General features: G+C 32.2%; 1 protein-coding gene across 4 annotated transcripts in view; it reads left to right on the forward strand.

Moving 5' to 3' along the window:
* Nucleotides 1-16,723, forward strand: part of LOC118184900 (carboxypeptidase D-like) — a 150,516-nt gene that overhangs the window by 43,027 nt on the left and 90,766 nt on the right. For all 4 annotated transcript variants that reach the window (XM_035354630.2, XM_085810472.1, XM_035354629.2 and 1 more), the window contains exons 4-7: nucleotides 2,809-3,254; nucleotides 4,956-5,147; nucleotides 11,405-11,691; nucleotides 13,227-13,329. In XM_035354630.2, coding sequence (XP_035210521.1) covers nucleotides 2,809-3,254; nucleotides 4,956-5,147; nucleotides 11,405-11,691; nucleotides 13,227-13,329 — 1,028 coding nt within the window. The remainder of the gene's footprint in view (nucleotides 1-2,808; nucleotides 3,255-4,955; nucleotides 5,148-11,404; nucleotides 11,692-13,226; nucleotides 13,330-16,723) is intronic.

The following is a 16,723-nucleotide window of genomic DNA, read 5'->3' on the forward strand; positions in this document are numbered from 1 at the left end:
CTAGGGGCTTTAATTGACAAATCGGACTTATGATTAACTCGAATGTTTAATGGAAACACGAATAGCTGTTATAAACTACAAGGTGATTACATATGAATAGCGAAATACATGAGACTAAATACAAGTGAAGAGGATTAACTGTCTTTTACATATATGCGTCTTTAAATACCGTCATCATCGTCTCGCTCCAACGTCCTTCTCCGAATGATTGCGCAGTTCACTCTGTCTTAGCACTCGGGAGTCCAAAGTTCTTTTCTCTACGGCTTGGCGATAGATCTACTCGGTGACGTATTCCCAGAACTACTCGGCCTATTCTGACAGAATGCGAAGCCGCATAAGCTAAAGTTATCTATTTCAGTTAATGTTGCAGATTGCGTTGTTCCTTAATCTTCGAATTGGATCCGGCTTATTATTTTTTGCAGACTTTTAGAGCAATTTTATAAAAGTAAGCTTGAACTTTCGATTATGTCAAATAGAATTTCCGATATATATTTACTACAAAGCGAAAGTATGTTTCGAAATCTGTTTATCAATTTCACGCTGCTCTGCGGCAGAGGGGGGGGGGCAGAAACGTCATTATTAGATTATGATAGATTAGAAAGATTATGTCAAATAGAATTTCCGATATATATTTACTAATATGTAATTTGTATCTACAAAGCGAAAGTATGTTTTGAAATCCGAAATCTGTTTATCAATTTCACGCGGCGGATTGGAAGTTGATCTGTCAGCACTATTCTTATCTTCAGGGCAGATTTTTTATTTTATTTGGTTTATAATTCCGTACTAAGTGTAGTATTTCATCTCGATGTACTCTGTCTTTGATATGATTTAAATCAAGTTCCTCGTCATTATAATTCGCTTCCGATAGTGAAGAAAGTGACCCAGAGGTTATTGAAAACGAAAACATTTTGATTGACAAATTAGTCGGTATTCTCAACACAGCAATTATAGGACTTAAACAGCAGAACTTTGCAACTAAACAAGAAATTATGTCTGTTTAATAGAATTAAAGAGAAAGTATTATCACATGAAACGAAGCAACTTACATTGAAGGAAATGTTTAATAAAGTAAACAAATAAATATTAAGCTTTTTCTTTTTGTAAATTTTGATACCCTTTAGATCATAATTGTTCTTTATTTCAAAAATTACGGTTTCATATTTTTAATTTTGTAATTTCTGCATGTCATCTTAACAGATTTAAACTGATGATTTATAATCTGGAAAAATCAATAATCCGGAATCGCTGAAGTCCCTATGAGTCTGGATTAACGACTTTTGACTGTATTCACAAAATGACATAATGACAGACTTAATAACCATAACACATCAATTCATTCGCAAATAAGCATAAACAGGTTCAAATATCATTTTGGGTAATTGGGCAGATGAGCAATGTGTATTCAGGAAAATGGTTAAAAAGCTGTTTGACATCATTGGTGAAAAAATATCCACAGTGCGACGCTTATATGAGATAGCACAATTTGGATTGATTTTCATATTATGCAGTTTCTAAAAAACTATTACTATTTTTATCATAAAGATGTGGATGTGTCCAAATTTAAAAAGCAGAGTTAAGGGACTATTGCCAATTTAATATGCAATTTAATTACATAATTTTTATCGTAACACAGAATCATCATATATATGCTAGTATGTATAAATGTAGAGTAGTCGCATTAGGCGTAATCTATAATTTTTTTATATGCATTATGAACACTGAATATTTCTTACATCTGTCAAAATTTTCTCATATTATTTTACAGCTATTTGAAGAGAGATTAATTTAAAAAGGATTAAAATGATTAAAATTCAAAATGTGTTTTTACTGTTAGGAAGTCATTTACTATTTAGATAAAAAAGCAGTACAATAATAATAATAATGGAGATATTTGTTAAATTTGATGTGATAATGAACATTTAAGTTCATAGGTTCAGAAAAAGAAATGGTTAAGTGTTTTTAAATAATAAGTAAATGAAAAGTGTAATAATTTTCAGTAAAATGTGTCTTGTAAAACATCCAGGAAATGTAATATACTCTGCTAAAAAAATAATTTGTTTTGCAATAAATAGATCAACAACAAAAGTCAAAAAGGAAAAAAGAGAGGGCGAGAAAGTTTGCTATATTTAAGTAACACCATTTATGAATCTAAAAGCAAACTGGAATAAATTGAGCATGATAAACATAAATGCAAAGTTTGAAAATGAGATGCCCATGTGATATGTGGGCAGAGGTGAAACAAAAATTAAGTTAGAAGAATTTTCATTTTTAGTTCAGCAGCAAAATAAAGCTGGGATTGGTGCTTAAAATACAATAAAGTGATTTATTAACTAGGATGTGTTAAAAAATTAGTATACAAAATCAAATCAGGCATAGCTTATAAGGTAAATTAAATAATTTTCATGCTTAACTTTATTAGATTTGGCTAGATGTCCAGCAAATCTGAACTTGGGATAAATATATCAAAATATCCATTCATTTGATACAAAATTTATGTGCTCTATCTGTATTGATTAAGGTATTGTGAATTTTTATTCAAAATAAAATTTAAACATGGCTACTAATGGTAATGATTAAATATTTAGTTTTAATTTAAGTTTTTCATTTTCTATGCTAATCTATCTTTAAATGCATAATGTTATAAATTAGTTTGATTTATGAGTAATAAAGTTTTGCATTTTTACTGCTAGATTTTTTTCCTTTTCCCAAATCTGCCTTATTAAATTATTTACTTGGATTTTTATTTGTTTTTCTTTTATTATTTTTCAATTCTGAAACTATTTTTATCTATAAAATTCTTTTCAGGTATCAAACTCAAACTAAACTAGTTGTGGTGAAGAGCAAAGAAACTGCAGAAGAATTGAATTTTGAATTAACTCCTTTAACTTTAAATGCAGGGCTTTCAGAAGTCAAAGAAACTCAAATAGTTGAGGTTTCATCTTTAACTCCACATTCAAGTGACGATTCTTTTTCAAGTACAAGTCATAACTCCCACATAACTACTGTTTCCTCAACTTATTCTTCTATTACGGTTGCACCTGTACCAACGAAAAATGTAGAAAAGACAGAAAATTCAGCTGATGAAAAATTTGAGTTTAAGCATCATCATTATGAAGAAATGGTAGAAATTTTGAAGAATATATCTAAAAAATGCTCTAAAATTAGTCGTCTATATAGTATTGGTAAGACGGTAGAACAACGAGAACTATATGTCCTGGAAATGACTGATAACCCAGGTCAACATGAACCAGGTAAGAAAAGATAATGTTGTTTATTTCTGAGATAGTAGAATGCTTTAATTTAATTTTTTAATTAAATTTAAATTGAAATGTTGAAGTTTTCCTTGTTGAACTTTTCCTTTGAGTTGAAGCTCTAGGATTTCCACTTTGAAAATCTGAAACTTTTTCCAAGTAGTCTGGAGAGTAATAATTTAGAAGTCAAATAACAGGAGAGTATTTAAAAAAATACATAGCGGTCATCTCAAATTATGAACACTTTTATGTTTTTAGCAGTACGAAGGCAAATAAAAAGTTACTGTTTTATTTTATTATATATATATTGATTGCCCAAAGTATTTTACTTAGTTCATTTTTGAAACAATCTTATCAGGCCATAGTTCTTTCTACTTATTAATGAACTAGTTTTATTCTGCTCTTTAGAAATGTAATTGTTCTGTTAGCCATCTGTTTGGAATTATAATTAGCCCTCAAAAATGAATACAGTTTAGAAATCATTACATTGTATTACTGTATGTTAATAAAGAACTGTGTCAAAACATTTTCAATCCGTTTTTAACACTCAGCTCTTCAGTTTTATTTTGAATTTTTTTTTCCGAATATATTTATTTTTCAGTTTTATTTTATTATTTTCAGTTTTATTTTTATTTTATTTTATTTTATTTTTTCAGTTTTATTTTTGAAACACTTTAGGAATAAGAAGTGACATATAAACATATAGGAATATGAATGATGTACTATTGTTATAAGTTCCTTTTGCAACAATTTGATGTTTCTTTTTTAAAAGCTCATGTACTTTTCAGTGGTTTAGGTGCTGGTTTTCTATATCTGTAAATATCCTTTATTTGCATTACAGTAAAGCTAAATTTTTATAACGTTCATATTTATTTAGTTAAATTTTGTAGCACGTACATAAACATTAGTAAAATTTAAAAAAACAATTACATCAGTTATAAAACATGTGCCTTTTTTGAGAAATTCTTTTTTGCTTTTTTGTTTTCCACATGTACACGTTGATCTGTGTTTGTTTGAAAAAGCATCAGAGAATCGTTATCCATACAATTTTGGCACTGCATAAGAGCCAAAACAGACATGCTCTATATGCATGCCTAAGTTGGTGCATAAATACTTTTGCAACATTGTGGGCTTCCACAGAACTATTTTGGTGACATAATGATTTGCTTTGTGAATACTTTATCACAACTTTTTTTTTTTTTTTTTTTTTTTTTTTGTGTGTGTGTGTGTGTGTGTGTGTGTGTGTGGAGGGGGGTAATCAGAAAATACCAAAAATAATACATTTAGGAATACTGAATATGAAAGAGTACATCAGTGGGTTAAAATATAGTTAACTTTAAACAGAACTTCAGTCTACCTTTATCATGTTTGAATATGTAATAGTGTAAACTCTTTATTTAAGCTAAGTTTCAAATGTTTATTTGTGCTTCTCATGTTTATACTCATCATTATTCAAATTTTATTACATTTGGATTGCTAATTATATGTTTGCTGCACATCAGCTTGCATTTGTGGGAAGGGGGTGATCTTTTAATTGATGCATAAACTCTATTTAATGAAATTGTAACATTATTGCTGTTTTTGTTATTTTTTAAAAATTGTTCTCCCTTATTTTTAATTAATATTAAATAAATGAATAGCAATATAATTCAAAGTCTACTTTGTTTTTGAAGAATTTGATGAAGTTCAATCTTTTAATAGGAGAACCTGAATTCAAATATGTTGCCAATATGCATGGAAATGAAGTTGTGGGACGTGAAATGCTTTTACTTCTTGTGCAATACTTCTGTGAAAAGTATAACTCAGATAAACGGATTAAAACTTTGCTGGATACTACACGTATACATATCATGCCATCAATGAATCCAGATGGCTATGAAATTGCAAAAGAAGGTAAATCAATTATTTTTACCTCAGTAATGAGATTTTTTATAATTTTATATCAGACCTTAGAAATATTATAATTATATAATTATAATATATATATTATTATTATATTCAGAATTATTATTCAGAAATATTGTAATTATAATATTTCTGAAATATAGTCAACTCCTATATTTTTATCTAAATAATTGTAGAGTCCAGGTGGGTTAACTTCTGTATACTGGAGTAGCAGGAAACTACACAGGAGAAGGGTTCACATACCCAGTTATCAACTCTTTAAAATTTACAATGCGTCAACTCGATGTTAACAAACTTTGCCTCTACTTGGGCAATAACTGACTCCATGTTAAGTTGTTGACTGTCGCAATTTTCATTCTCTGTTTTCTGTCCAGTGGCTGAGATCGGTCTTCACGTTTTTCTCCCCTATGCATTGGTTTCTTAGTGTGGAATGGTGGTGGCTTCTGGTTTTTATGTTTCTTGGACAGAACGTTGATTCTTGGAACGTACGTTGTTGACGACTGTTGCATGGGCACTCCTCATTGCTTTGGGCCGTGTTTGAGAGCCTTGAGCCTCAGCCAGTCTCTTTGTTGTACCCAGTGGTGGTCTTGTTGTCCACTTTCAGTAAACCTGATCTTCGCTGTATTCTGGTGTTGTCTACTGCGAGACCGTGTCATGGGACGAACATCCTTGTTCTTGGCTGGGGCCTTTCTTCTGAAAGATTCTGTATTCTTAAATTTCTTCCTTGCTGGAGCTACCATCTGTCTTGGCGTTCTTTTATGGGGCACAGTTTGAGTTTTTTTACTACCTTATCATCTCTATGGTTCTTTTCCTTTTCTCAGGGGATGGAAGTGCTGCTGGCACCGAAACCGCTGTTGTTACTGCTGCCTCTTCTGTCTCGGAAGCCTGCAAAAAACTATTCAGGATATCAAAATCTTTTCTGTCGTAGTATTTCTTTAACTGATCTGGACTGGCCTTTATTCTTTTGCCTGCATCTGAAGTAATATAAATTATTGCCCCGACGATCTGTTGCACGATGCAGGGAACTTCAAACTTGTGTGCAAACTTAGATACAAAATTTTCTGGAGCACTAGATAGGGTAAATTTTCTTTTCAGAACTTTATCCCCCACTTTGAAATCTGCTTTGCGGTTTTTACTATCATAATATAGTTTTTACCGCTCTCTTGCTGCATCTGAATTCTTTAATGCTTCAGCAATCAGTTTTTTAATGTTTGCTTGCTTAAATTCAGGCTCCTGTTTTTGGACGAAAATAATTTATCAAGTGGGGTCAAAATCTTTCTACCCAGAAATAATTCAGCGGGTGTTTTTCCCGTCGTGTCATGCTTGGCAGTTCTTAAAGCATATGCTAATTCGTCAGTGCAGCCATTCCAGCGCTTATGATAATTTTTAACATAACTTCTAATTATTTTTACTATATTCTTATTCACTCTTTTCGCGATGTTAGATTGCAGACTATAAGGGACCATTTTCATATGCCGTATGTCAAGCCCTTTACAAAATCCTTAAAAATTTGACTTACAAACTGCCTACCATTATCACTTATTACTTTTAACGGTGCACCATATTTTAAGATATACGTATGCAAAACGCATCTGCGACTAATTTAGCTGACGATCGCTTTAACAGAAGTATTTCTATCCATTTAGAGAAATGGTCAGCAATTACTAAAAGATATCAATTTTTATTTAACACACTTTGGGGAAAAGGGCCAAAAAGATCTGTTCCAAGAATTCATTAGGAAAAGTCACATGAATACTATTTAGGTACCCAGCCAGGCTATAATTAACGTCGTTAATTAACTGACATAATTTACAGGACCTGACATATACAGTTACTACTTTCTGTAGTTGTAGAAAATACACACCCCCTCGCATACCCTATACACCATTTTCCTTACCTTAAGGTGGCCAATGGTCGGGGCGCCATGCAATTCTTGCAAAATGCTTAGCCGTAGAGTGGCTGGAATGACTGACCAATATTCAAAATTTTCATTCATAGACTTAGTATAAAACAGCAAATTACCAACAATCTCGTAATTCTGGGCTCTATTTCTAATTGCAGCAAGGTCTGTATGTTAGAAGTTATCTGAATCCTTTAAATAAGCATAGATATTACCAAATTCTGGATCCTATCAATACAGAAATGATAGTTTCTCGGGAATCTAAAACTTTAGAGGTCAAAATTGTGCAATTTACTTGATCCCCTCATTGTCATCTATCTTGATTCTTGATAGTGCATTGGCCACGGTATTTTCTTTGCGTGTTGTACTCTTGTAACTTTAAGGCCCATCTAATTAGTCTAGGAGTTAAATTCTTTCCCGAATATAGTCTAGCTACGACCGCATGGTCTGAATATACAGTGACGGGCGCTTTTCCGAAATATATCCTGAACTTCTGAACTGCCATTAACACAGCTAATGTTTCTCGTTCGGTCAAGGTATAATTGTGTTGCGTGATGTTTAAAGTTTTACTAAAAAATGCCAGGGGATGCTTTAACACCGCACCCACGGCATAATCTGAGGTGTCGGCCGCAATCTCCAAGTATCATCACCCTCCGGAAACTTTATTACCAGAAGCTGATTTCAATTGTTAGAAGGCTGTCTTTGCCTCAGCTGTCCACACAAACTTTGATTTTTTCCATTTTAACACTAGCAAAGGTTCTACAATATTAGCAAAGTTTTGAATAAAAATACTGTAGTACGAGCATAGTCCAAGAAAAGATGACAGCTTATTTGCCGTATTTAGTGGAGGGTAATTTTTAATAGCTTTAATCTTGGAATCCTCAGTCTCAATGTCTTTAGCTAAAATTCTGTACCCTAGATATCTTAATTCTTTGGTTGCAAACTGACATTTTGCTGCATTTACGGTTAATCCCGCTTCCTTCAATAATGAAAAAACTTCGTGAAGGTCTTTTATATGTTCATTAATAGTATTGCTTGTTATGATGATATCATCTAAATAAATTAAAGTGGATTTCCCGAGGACAGGACCTAAAATAATATCCATTGCGCGTTGAAAAATTGAGGGTGCCTCGCATAGTTCGAAAGGCATACGTAAAAATGCGTAAGTGCCTGTTTTAGTGATAAATGCAGTTTTATTTAAGTCTTCAGGTTTCATGGCTATTTGAAAATATCCTGAAGTAAGATCGAGAGTAGTCATAAATTTTGTAGATTTTATTTTCCTAATAATCTCCTCAATCACAGGTAAAGAGTAAACTGGAAATTTAGTTAAACTATTAAGTTTACTATAATCTATTGCAAAGCAATATGCTTTGGGATACATAGTGGGCAAATTGTTCTTTTTTCTGCAGAGCACAACAGGACTCGCATATTCACTATTTATGTGAGTTATAATTTTATTTTTTAACATCTCTTGTATTGTGTTGCTCAATGATGGCCTCTTTCTCTTTGTCATACCTGTACGGTTTTGCTTTACAAGGTTCAATTGATTTTAATTAAATAGAATGAGTTACTATCTGGGTGTTCCCTGGCATATCAGAAAATAATGAAGAAAATCTACTTCTTGAATGATGAAGATTTCTTGCAGCTTGGCTCTTTCATCTTGCTTTAAATGCTGGAGATCGATTTCTGGAATTTTTTCAGCAGTTTCCACCACCCTTGACTTCATGTCCAATGTAATAGAGTTACTTGAAAAGTCAATTCTGCCCTTTGCCACCTTCAGGAATTGAGTTCTCAGGATGACTTTATTCTGCAAGTTTTTCACCGTGTAAAATAGGATGTTAAGGTTTTCATCCTTAACTTGCACATTATGTAATAGTTTCCCAATAAATTCGCACACTTTCCCTTGAGCGGTTGTTATTTCTGTCGTGTTATTTTTAAATAATCTGACTTTTCTAAAATATCCGTAATACAAATTTTGATTTAGAAAGTTCCCTTCTGCTCTGGTATCCACGAGTGCTTCTACAGCAATATTATTTAAAAGAACCTGTATTACAGGTAATTTTGAATTTTTCACAACGACAGTATTTAAATACATTTTAGAGGGATTTTTTGATGCCCAAGGGGTCTGAACCCTCAAATTCTCAAACCCCTCTGTTTGTTTAAAGCCGTTTTTCATCCTGCTGTTTTCTGGATACGCTAGCGGGTATTAGCATCATCCTGATAATTGTTGCTCATTCACGGCTTATGTGAAAAATGGTTTCCTCCATTGTTTTTATTTCTTTCCGAGGCTGGCTCTCTGGAGAATTGCTGATTAAATCGCTGTGAGGAAATCTTGATTCTTCTGCTATCCGCTGATTCTGAAACACTATGGCTAATTCAAATAATTCTTGCAGCGTTCGAAGATTTCGGAGTTCCACGAAGTCCTGAACGAAGGGTAATAATCTTGGCAGTATGATTTCGATAATTTCACTGTCGGGTTTCCTACCATATAGCATGTTCACTAGCTTGACTTTTTGTAGGATAAATTTGGTTAGTTCTTCAACCCTGCATTGGTAAAAGCTATATAATTCGGCTTCAAGCTTGGCACGATCTTTAACTATCGGGAACGCTTTTAGGAGTGCCCCTTTGAAATTCTAAAATGTATAGGTGAGTGATCCAACTTCACCTAGTAGGAATTTCCCAATTCCTTTCCACCAAGCCTCCGGCCTGTCCTCGGAGGCCACTCGAGGCAATAGTCACTTTTTGCCTTTCCAGTACCGGATACAATTGGAAGTGCATTTCAAGGGCTTCCAGAAATGAGGTGACGGAGTTCTTTCCGTTGAATACCACTGCTGGTTTAATTGCGGCCCTCATTGTTTGTATTAAGAAGCCAAATCCATCTAACGGAGAGGTCACCATTGGGTCTGCCACTTCTGAGCCTTGTGGAGATACTTCTTCATTGACCATTTTCTTGTTGGTTCATATTAATTCGGGCGCCAATGTAGAGTCCATGTAGGTTAACTTCTATCTGTATACTGGAGTAGCAGGAAACTACATAGGAGAAGGGTTCACGTACCCTTTATCAACACTTTAAAATTTATAATGCGTCAACTCGACACTAACAAGCTTCGCCTCTACTTGGGCAGTAATTGAAAGTCAGATAATTGAAACGAAAAGTTGAAATGTTAACAAGTGATGAAACTAGCCTACAGGGCTCAACGAGATCCCGAACTTAAACCTCCTTAGAAGCTAGTGGCAACAGATAAATGCAAGTAAGCCACTTGAACCAGCAATAATCAAACGTACCTACGGCAGAGATGGCAGCTAGAGCCTAACTCTCTCTTTCTCCTACCAAAACTCGGCTTTTAACTACTTCCTTCAAAATAGAAAATTTGCATTCGTTCATGCGCGCTGCCATATTTAACTATTCTGGCACTGACAATTAGGGGAATGAAGGCTTATAAGAAAGTTTCAAATAAAACTTTAAATTATTAGTTAAAATAAATATAAATCCCTATGTAATCATTAGTTTTATGTACTCCCAGAATTCAGGTCAATCCTTTATTTATTACTAATTTATGATCCATGTTTTTGATCTTTGAAAGCAGAAAAGCTGATGCTTATTTTAAAATAATTTTAAAAATATAGTAATATTTCTATTTTTTAAATTGAGAAGGTGATGATTTTTAGAAAGCATATAGCTTTCTAAAAAATGTAGCTGCTCATAATTCAAACGTGAGATGAGATTCATGTAATAATACTGTAAAACTAGCAGGAGATAAAAAGAAAATAAATGAAAAATCAATTTCGGAAGATGATAGTTAACTTTAGGTCTCTGTCTGTGACTTAAAAGTAAATGAATAAAAATTGTTTTGCTTGCAAAAATTTATTTCTGAACTTGCTTTAGCAGTATATATGGCCACCATTATTTTCTTTCTTCAAAGAATTTGCATTATATGTTATTTAATTTTCATTCTAAATATTAAATATTAAAAAAATAATTTTTTGATATGCAGTGACAAGATAGTCAAAAAGTTTTTGAAACAAGACTGCAAGTCCGTGCTTTTAGTAATATTCAAACTTTTAATCCTTACTAATCTATTTAAGAATTCCAGTGCACATTTGGTCAGAATCTAAAGATAACATTCAAAATTTTATCTGATATGTCATTATTGCAAGGGTGGAGGGTACTGAATGAAAAAAAAAGTAACTGAAAAATATGAAAAAGAACAATAAGCCAAAAAATGTTAGGAAACTGTGCTATAGAGGAATTTTCTAATTGGCTTGTTAAAATAAATTTTAGTTAACTATTTATCTTTTAAGAACATTGAACCTTTTTTTTTTTTTTTCTTTTTCTTTTTTTTAGGTGATTTTGATGGCACACATGGACGTGAAAATGCAAATAAAATTGACCTGAACAGGAACTTTCCTGACCAGTTTGGTATCACTGATGAAAATGCTGTTCAGCAACCTGAAACCAGAGCTGTAATGAATTGGATTTTATCTGAGCCTTTTGTGTTGTCAGCAAATTTACATGGTGGTTCATTAGTTGCAAATTATCCGTATGATAATAATCGTGAGAATAGAGATGGACTTTACAGTAAAAGTCCTGATGATGAAGTATTTCGTAAATTAGCATCAGTGTACTCAAATGTAAATATGATTTGTTTATAGTGATTAACTTTGTACTGTCTTTGAAATAGCTTTTAGCTAGTTTTTCTTTAAAAATTTGTATTATTAATCAACCTTAGGTGTTTGTTACTTTGTTATTGTATTAATTGCAGTTATTAATGCTTTATAACTTTTTTCCCTTAAAATGTATTTTAATGCCTGCATACAAAAAGGAACTTTTTAAAGGTATGATATTTTCTATCGTACTGAATAATAATTTATTTATTATTTGTTTAATAATCTAAAATTTTTATCCTTCCTCCCCATATTAGGCATGTGTTTGTAATTTTATGTAAGGTATTCATATGGCATTTATGCTGAAAATATTTAAAATAAAGTCATTTGTGACTCCTGCTTTTGGAATTTTTTTAAGGCATAAGGTAAATTTGATTGTGATCTGGGTGCTGGAGATCGTGATTCGCAAGACTTAATTTCTCCTTGTATGTTAATAATATGTAAATTTCAGATTTAAATGTTCTATTCTATCAAAGTTTTATCTGTTATGTCTAGTTTCTTTTGGAGAAAATTTGACTCAAATTAACTCCTAATGTAAACAATAAATAAATTGCACAAAAGCTGTTATAAATGGGGTCTGACATCCTTTAGACCAGTTTTTTAATCTCATTCTTACTGTGATTCCACATTTTTCAATGCTCCATGTATACAGCATATTTCCTTTAGTGATTTATAAATTTATTCTATAATTATTACAATATTTTTGATTTTTCTGCAATGTGTCATGATTCTTCAAAAAGTGATAGCTCTGGCTTTACTTTTTATGCTAGGGAAGGGGGTGATGTTAGATATTCATAGCAATGAAATTTGGGGGGGGGGAATAGCAAAGCATATCATAAGGTTGAGCATGCAGAGCTACTAAAAAAATACTTATAGCTTGCTTAAAAAAGAACATGCCGAAGTCTAAATTGCAGTAGGGAGAAAGATATTTATTAGCATTCTGCTTTGTCATCGATCAGTTTTATTGATAGTTGATTATAATCAGTACCATTGCAGTGAAAATAGCATGTCTGAATTATTAAGTCAGGGTTTATAGTCATTCCAAATTGTTTTCAAAAGATAGTTATAAATTTTATCATTTTAATCTGTCTTTTGGTAAGGTTGCAGCAGTTGGTATTTAAGTAAGAGTGAATCAAAATATATTTATTTTGCCCAAAAAAGAGTCAGCCAAAAAAAGGGGGAGAAGCAGGAAAATAATCTGCTGCAAAGTTGAAAGAAGAATAAAACTGAATCAACAAAAACATTCAACTAGTCTATTTATTTATTTTGTACTTTCAGTAAATTTTTATTGTTTAATGTTATGCTGATCTACATTTGTTATTTTATCCCCCCACCCAAAGCTGTGATGGTTACACTTCATTCAATCTGATCATCATTATTCATGTCAATTTCATAAATTGTTATTTAATTCATGTTTTCTTAAAATTTGCAAATAATAGTCTGTTATATCTGATTATTATAGCAAAGTTTTAAATTCTTGCCACTCTGCTTTATTTTAATAGAAGCATTCTACAATGCACTTAGCAAAGCCTTGTGGACAAGGAAAAATGAATGAAACATTTTCAGGTGGAATTACCAATGGTGCAGTATGGTATAGCGTATCTGGTATGTAATTTTTGCAACTTCCTCAACGTTTACCTTCATATATATATATATATATATATATGTATTGAAGTTAAATAATAATGAAAAGTGTTTGATATTTATTTTGTGAAAATTTTATGTGAAATTTAATTTATGTGAAAATTTATTTAAATTGTTTATAATTTGTTATAAAAGTAATTGCAGATAAAATTTCTAGAATTGAAGATCCGTATCTTCTGCTTTCACAGGATGAATAGAAATTGTTTCTATATTGAATAAGTTACAGCTATGATTGTAATGCCTACCTATAGTAAAAGGTACAAAAACAAATGGTTGTTACAAATGAAACCATTGCAATGCTCCCAGCTAGCTAAATTTAGAACTTAGTGATTTTATCAAAAAATCACCAGTGATTAAAAAAGGGGGGGTCAGTTGTAAATTTGTAGAATATCACTGATTTAGTGTGAAAAGGTATTAGATGCATGGATATGATAAATAATCACCTGCCCATTCTAAAGTGTTGGAAACTGATGCCCAAATATTTTTCTGCAGTATTTGAGGAAAAATGTGTAGACATAAGTACAAAAATATAATTTCTTGGATAAACAACATATATTATGTTAATATACATAACATCAGCCAGTGTCAGTGACGTCAATTTATGAAACAAAACATGCAAATGAACTTGCATTGCTTGTAATTTAATATGTGCATGTTCAAAGAGGTTATCTTTTGCTATAATGCCCATTTTTATTCAAGAAATATATCTGCATGACATTCATCAATATAGAAGATGTTAAACTGCTCCATGTACTGTTGATGCAACAATATAGATCTAGGCAATCTAGAAGTATGTGACATTGTATATAATAAATCTTTTTTTGAAATCTCAGAAGAAAGAATTAATTGGAGTGAGATATAGCGACAAAGGCCATTCAGTAATATCCACTGTATTTCATTTGAGATAAATGCATTGCAGGTATCTCTCTGCACATTACATCTTTTCTTACTAAGATGATAGCCAATCATTTGCTAATGACAAATTTCTCATAACTTTCATAGTTTCTGAGATAGAATTTATAAATTCTCAATTTTACAGGAGAAGGATTTCGGAACAGACCTCATTTTATTGAGTTCCTTTACTGTTAACTTGACATTATATTCATAGTTGTATCTGGCTGTGCACATCAGTTATTTAGATAGGAACGGAATTTCCTATTTATCCTGTATAAATTAAAATTTTTATACAATGAAGTATTTTTATTTAATAGCTTTTCCATCACTCTTCACATTGTATGATATAGTAACAAATTTCACTGATTAATCATTAGAATAGTAGTAAGAAAATTATAAAAATTTATTATTATTATTCCAATGACTATATATCATTTGAGGGGTTTTTATTTTTACTGTAGATGTTTTTTTTTTTTTTTTTTTTTTTTTTTTTCTGGCATTACTTCAAAATTGCCTGTAGGCAGTTGGGAGGAAACCCACAATGTAAAATATAGTAAAAATATAATAAGCAAACATTTAATACTACTACATTTTCAGTGGATTTGCTTTTATTAGTCTGCTATGGTTAATGTTATCACTAAGGAAGTAATAACTATTTCAGAAATTGACTGGAAAAGTGTTATGCAGTGAAAAGCTCTTAATAAAAAAATTATTACTGCAGTTATTAATGCAAATTAGGTTTGCCCGTATTGGTATGTTGTAGTTCTTTCAATGAGGAAATAATAATACACATTCCAAAAATTGAGTGGAAGAATGAAAGTTTTATGGGGTAAACTGCTGTTGCATTCCTCAAAAGCAATGGTGTGGTTTATGGCTTCATTTATTATCAATTCTTATGATTATTATTATTTCATAAACCATCTGCATTTATGCCAGTGGCATTTTTTGTTTATACTGTCACTGGCATAGATGCTTATAAAGTTTCCAAAACTTTGCTGTTGTAACATTTCATTAGATACTGGAAAGGACTGAGCAGTTACTCTCTCATCATTTTATGAATGAGAGAGTGATTGCTCAGTCCTTTCCAATATCATATCCATTTTTATTATTGAATTTTTACTCCTTTGTTTTGATAAAAGTGCCTGGTTAAGGCAATGTGTTAGTTTAGGATTCTTAAAAGACAGAGTTTCACAGCATGTGAAACCACTGTGCTCAAATTTTTTGCATTTTACATAATATGACTGCAGTTTTTGAAATGTGGAGTTGCAAACCTCAAAGAATTGTATCTGTGACTTAATCTGAAATTTTTAATGTAACATCAATGGATAACGTAAGTAAATTAATGAAACAGTGACACAAATTTTTATCCTTGTGGACTACTGGCAGTTAAAAAAGCAACTAGTTAAGTTTTAACTAGTGGCAGTTAAAAAACTGTAACTGCTTATTTAGGAATGTATGTATACAAAATTTGGTTGAGATTTAATGAGTGGTCTCGTTATGGAGAGTTTTGAATGTCATCTTTTTAATTATGGTTTTTCTGTAAATCATGTAATCCTAAATGTTTTCAATAAATTATCTGCTGAAGACAAATACTGCATATACACTAACTTCCAAAAGATAAGCACGGAGAGGATAATACTAATTTCCGGAAGCCAATCAGAATTGAAGAGGATGCAATTTGCTGCACAGGTAGATGGAAGTATGCAAATATGTTAGGTAACAGCCAGTTGCGCTTTCATCTCAAGAAATATGCAAAACAAGGCAGTCTTATAAGAAGCCAGCTTTATGAAGGGTTACAGAAGTTGATTGTAAATGCTGATAGAAAGCGTTTAAAACTTTCGTACAATTTGTTTTCAAGATATACATGTTTCTATGACTTCCAGAAGACAAATGGAAAATTCTGAGCGCTGGCGTGCTGTGGGCGCATTGAAGCAGGACAGTCGATCACAGATGCTGCTCTTTTCTTCAGCATTTATCATTCTCTAATTTCACATTTATGGAAACAATTCCAAACCACACAGAAAGTTGTCTGAAGACCCGCAGCCGGTCACCCAAGGATTACAAATCCCGCGGAAGATCAATATATTGCTATTGTAGCCAAGAGAAATCGCAGAGCGACCACCACACGTGTGACATCTATGGTTACAGCGTCCATTGGTAAGGCGATATCTGCAGCTACTGTACGCCAAATATTACATATAATTGGACTGTACGCTCGGTTACCTCGAGTTTGTGTTCCTCTATCCATCCAATCAAGAGGGGCACGATTACAGTGGTGCCGGGAACATGTCGATTGGAATGTGTCTGACTAGGGCAATGTCATGTTTACTGATGAGTCAAGATTTGCTCTAGAGCCAGATGACAAGCATATAAGGATATGGTGTAAACAATGAACACACAATCAGTCCCAAAACATCACCAAACATCATGCATTCCGAGGCGGAAGCATTATGGTTTGGGC

Source organism: Stegodyphus dumicola, chromosome 2 (assembly GCF_044657685.1).
Source record: "Stegodyphus dumicola isolate Sdum_Otavi_A_Nest chromosome 2, ASM4465768v1".
NCBI lineage: Eukaryota > Metazoa > Arthropoda > Arachnida > Araneae > Eresidae > Stegodyphus > Stegodyphus dumicola.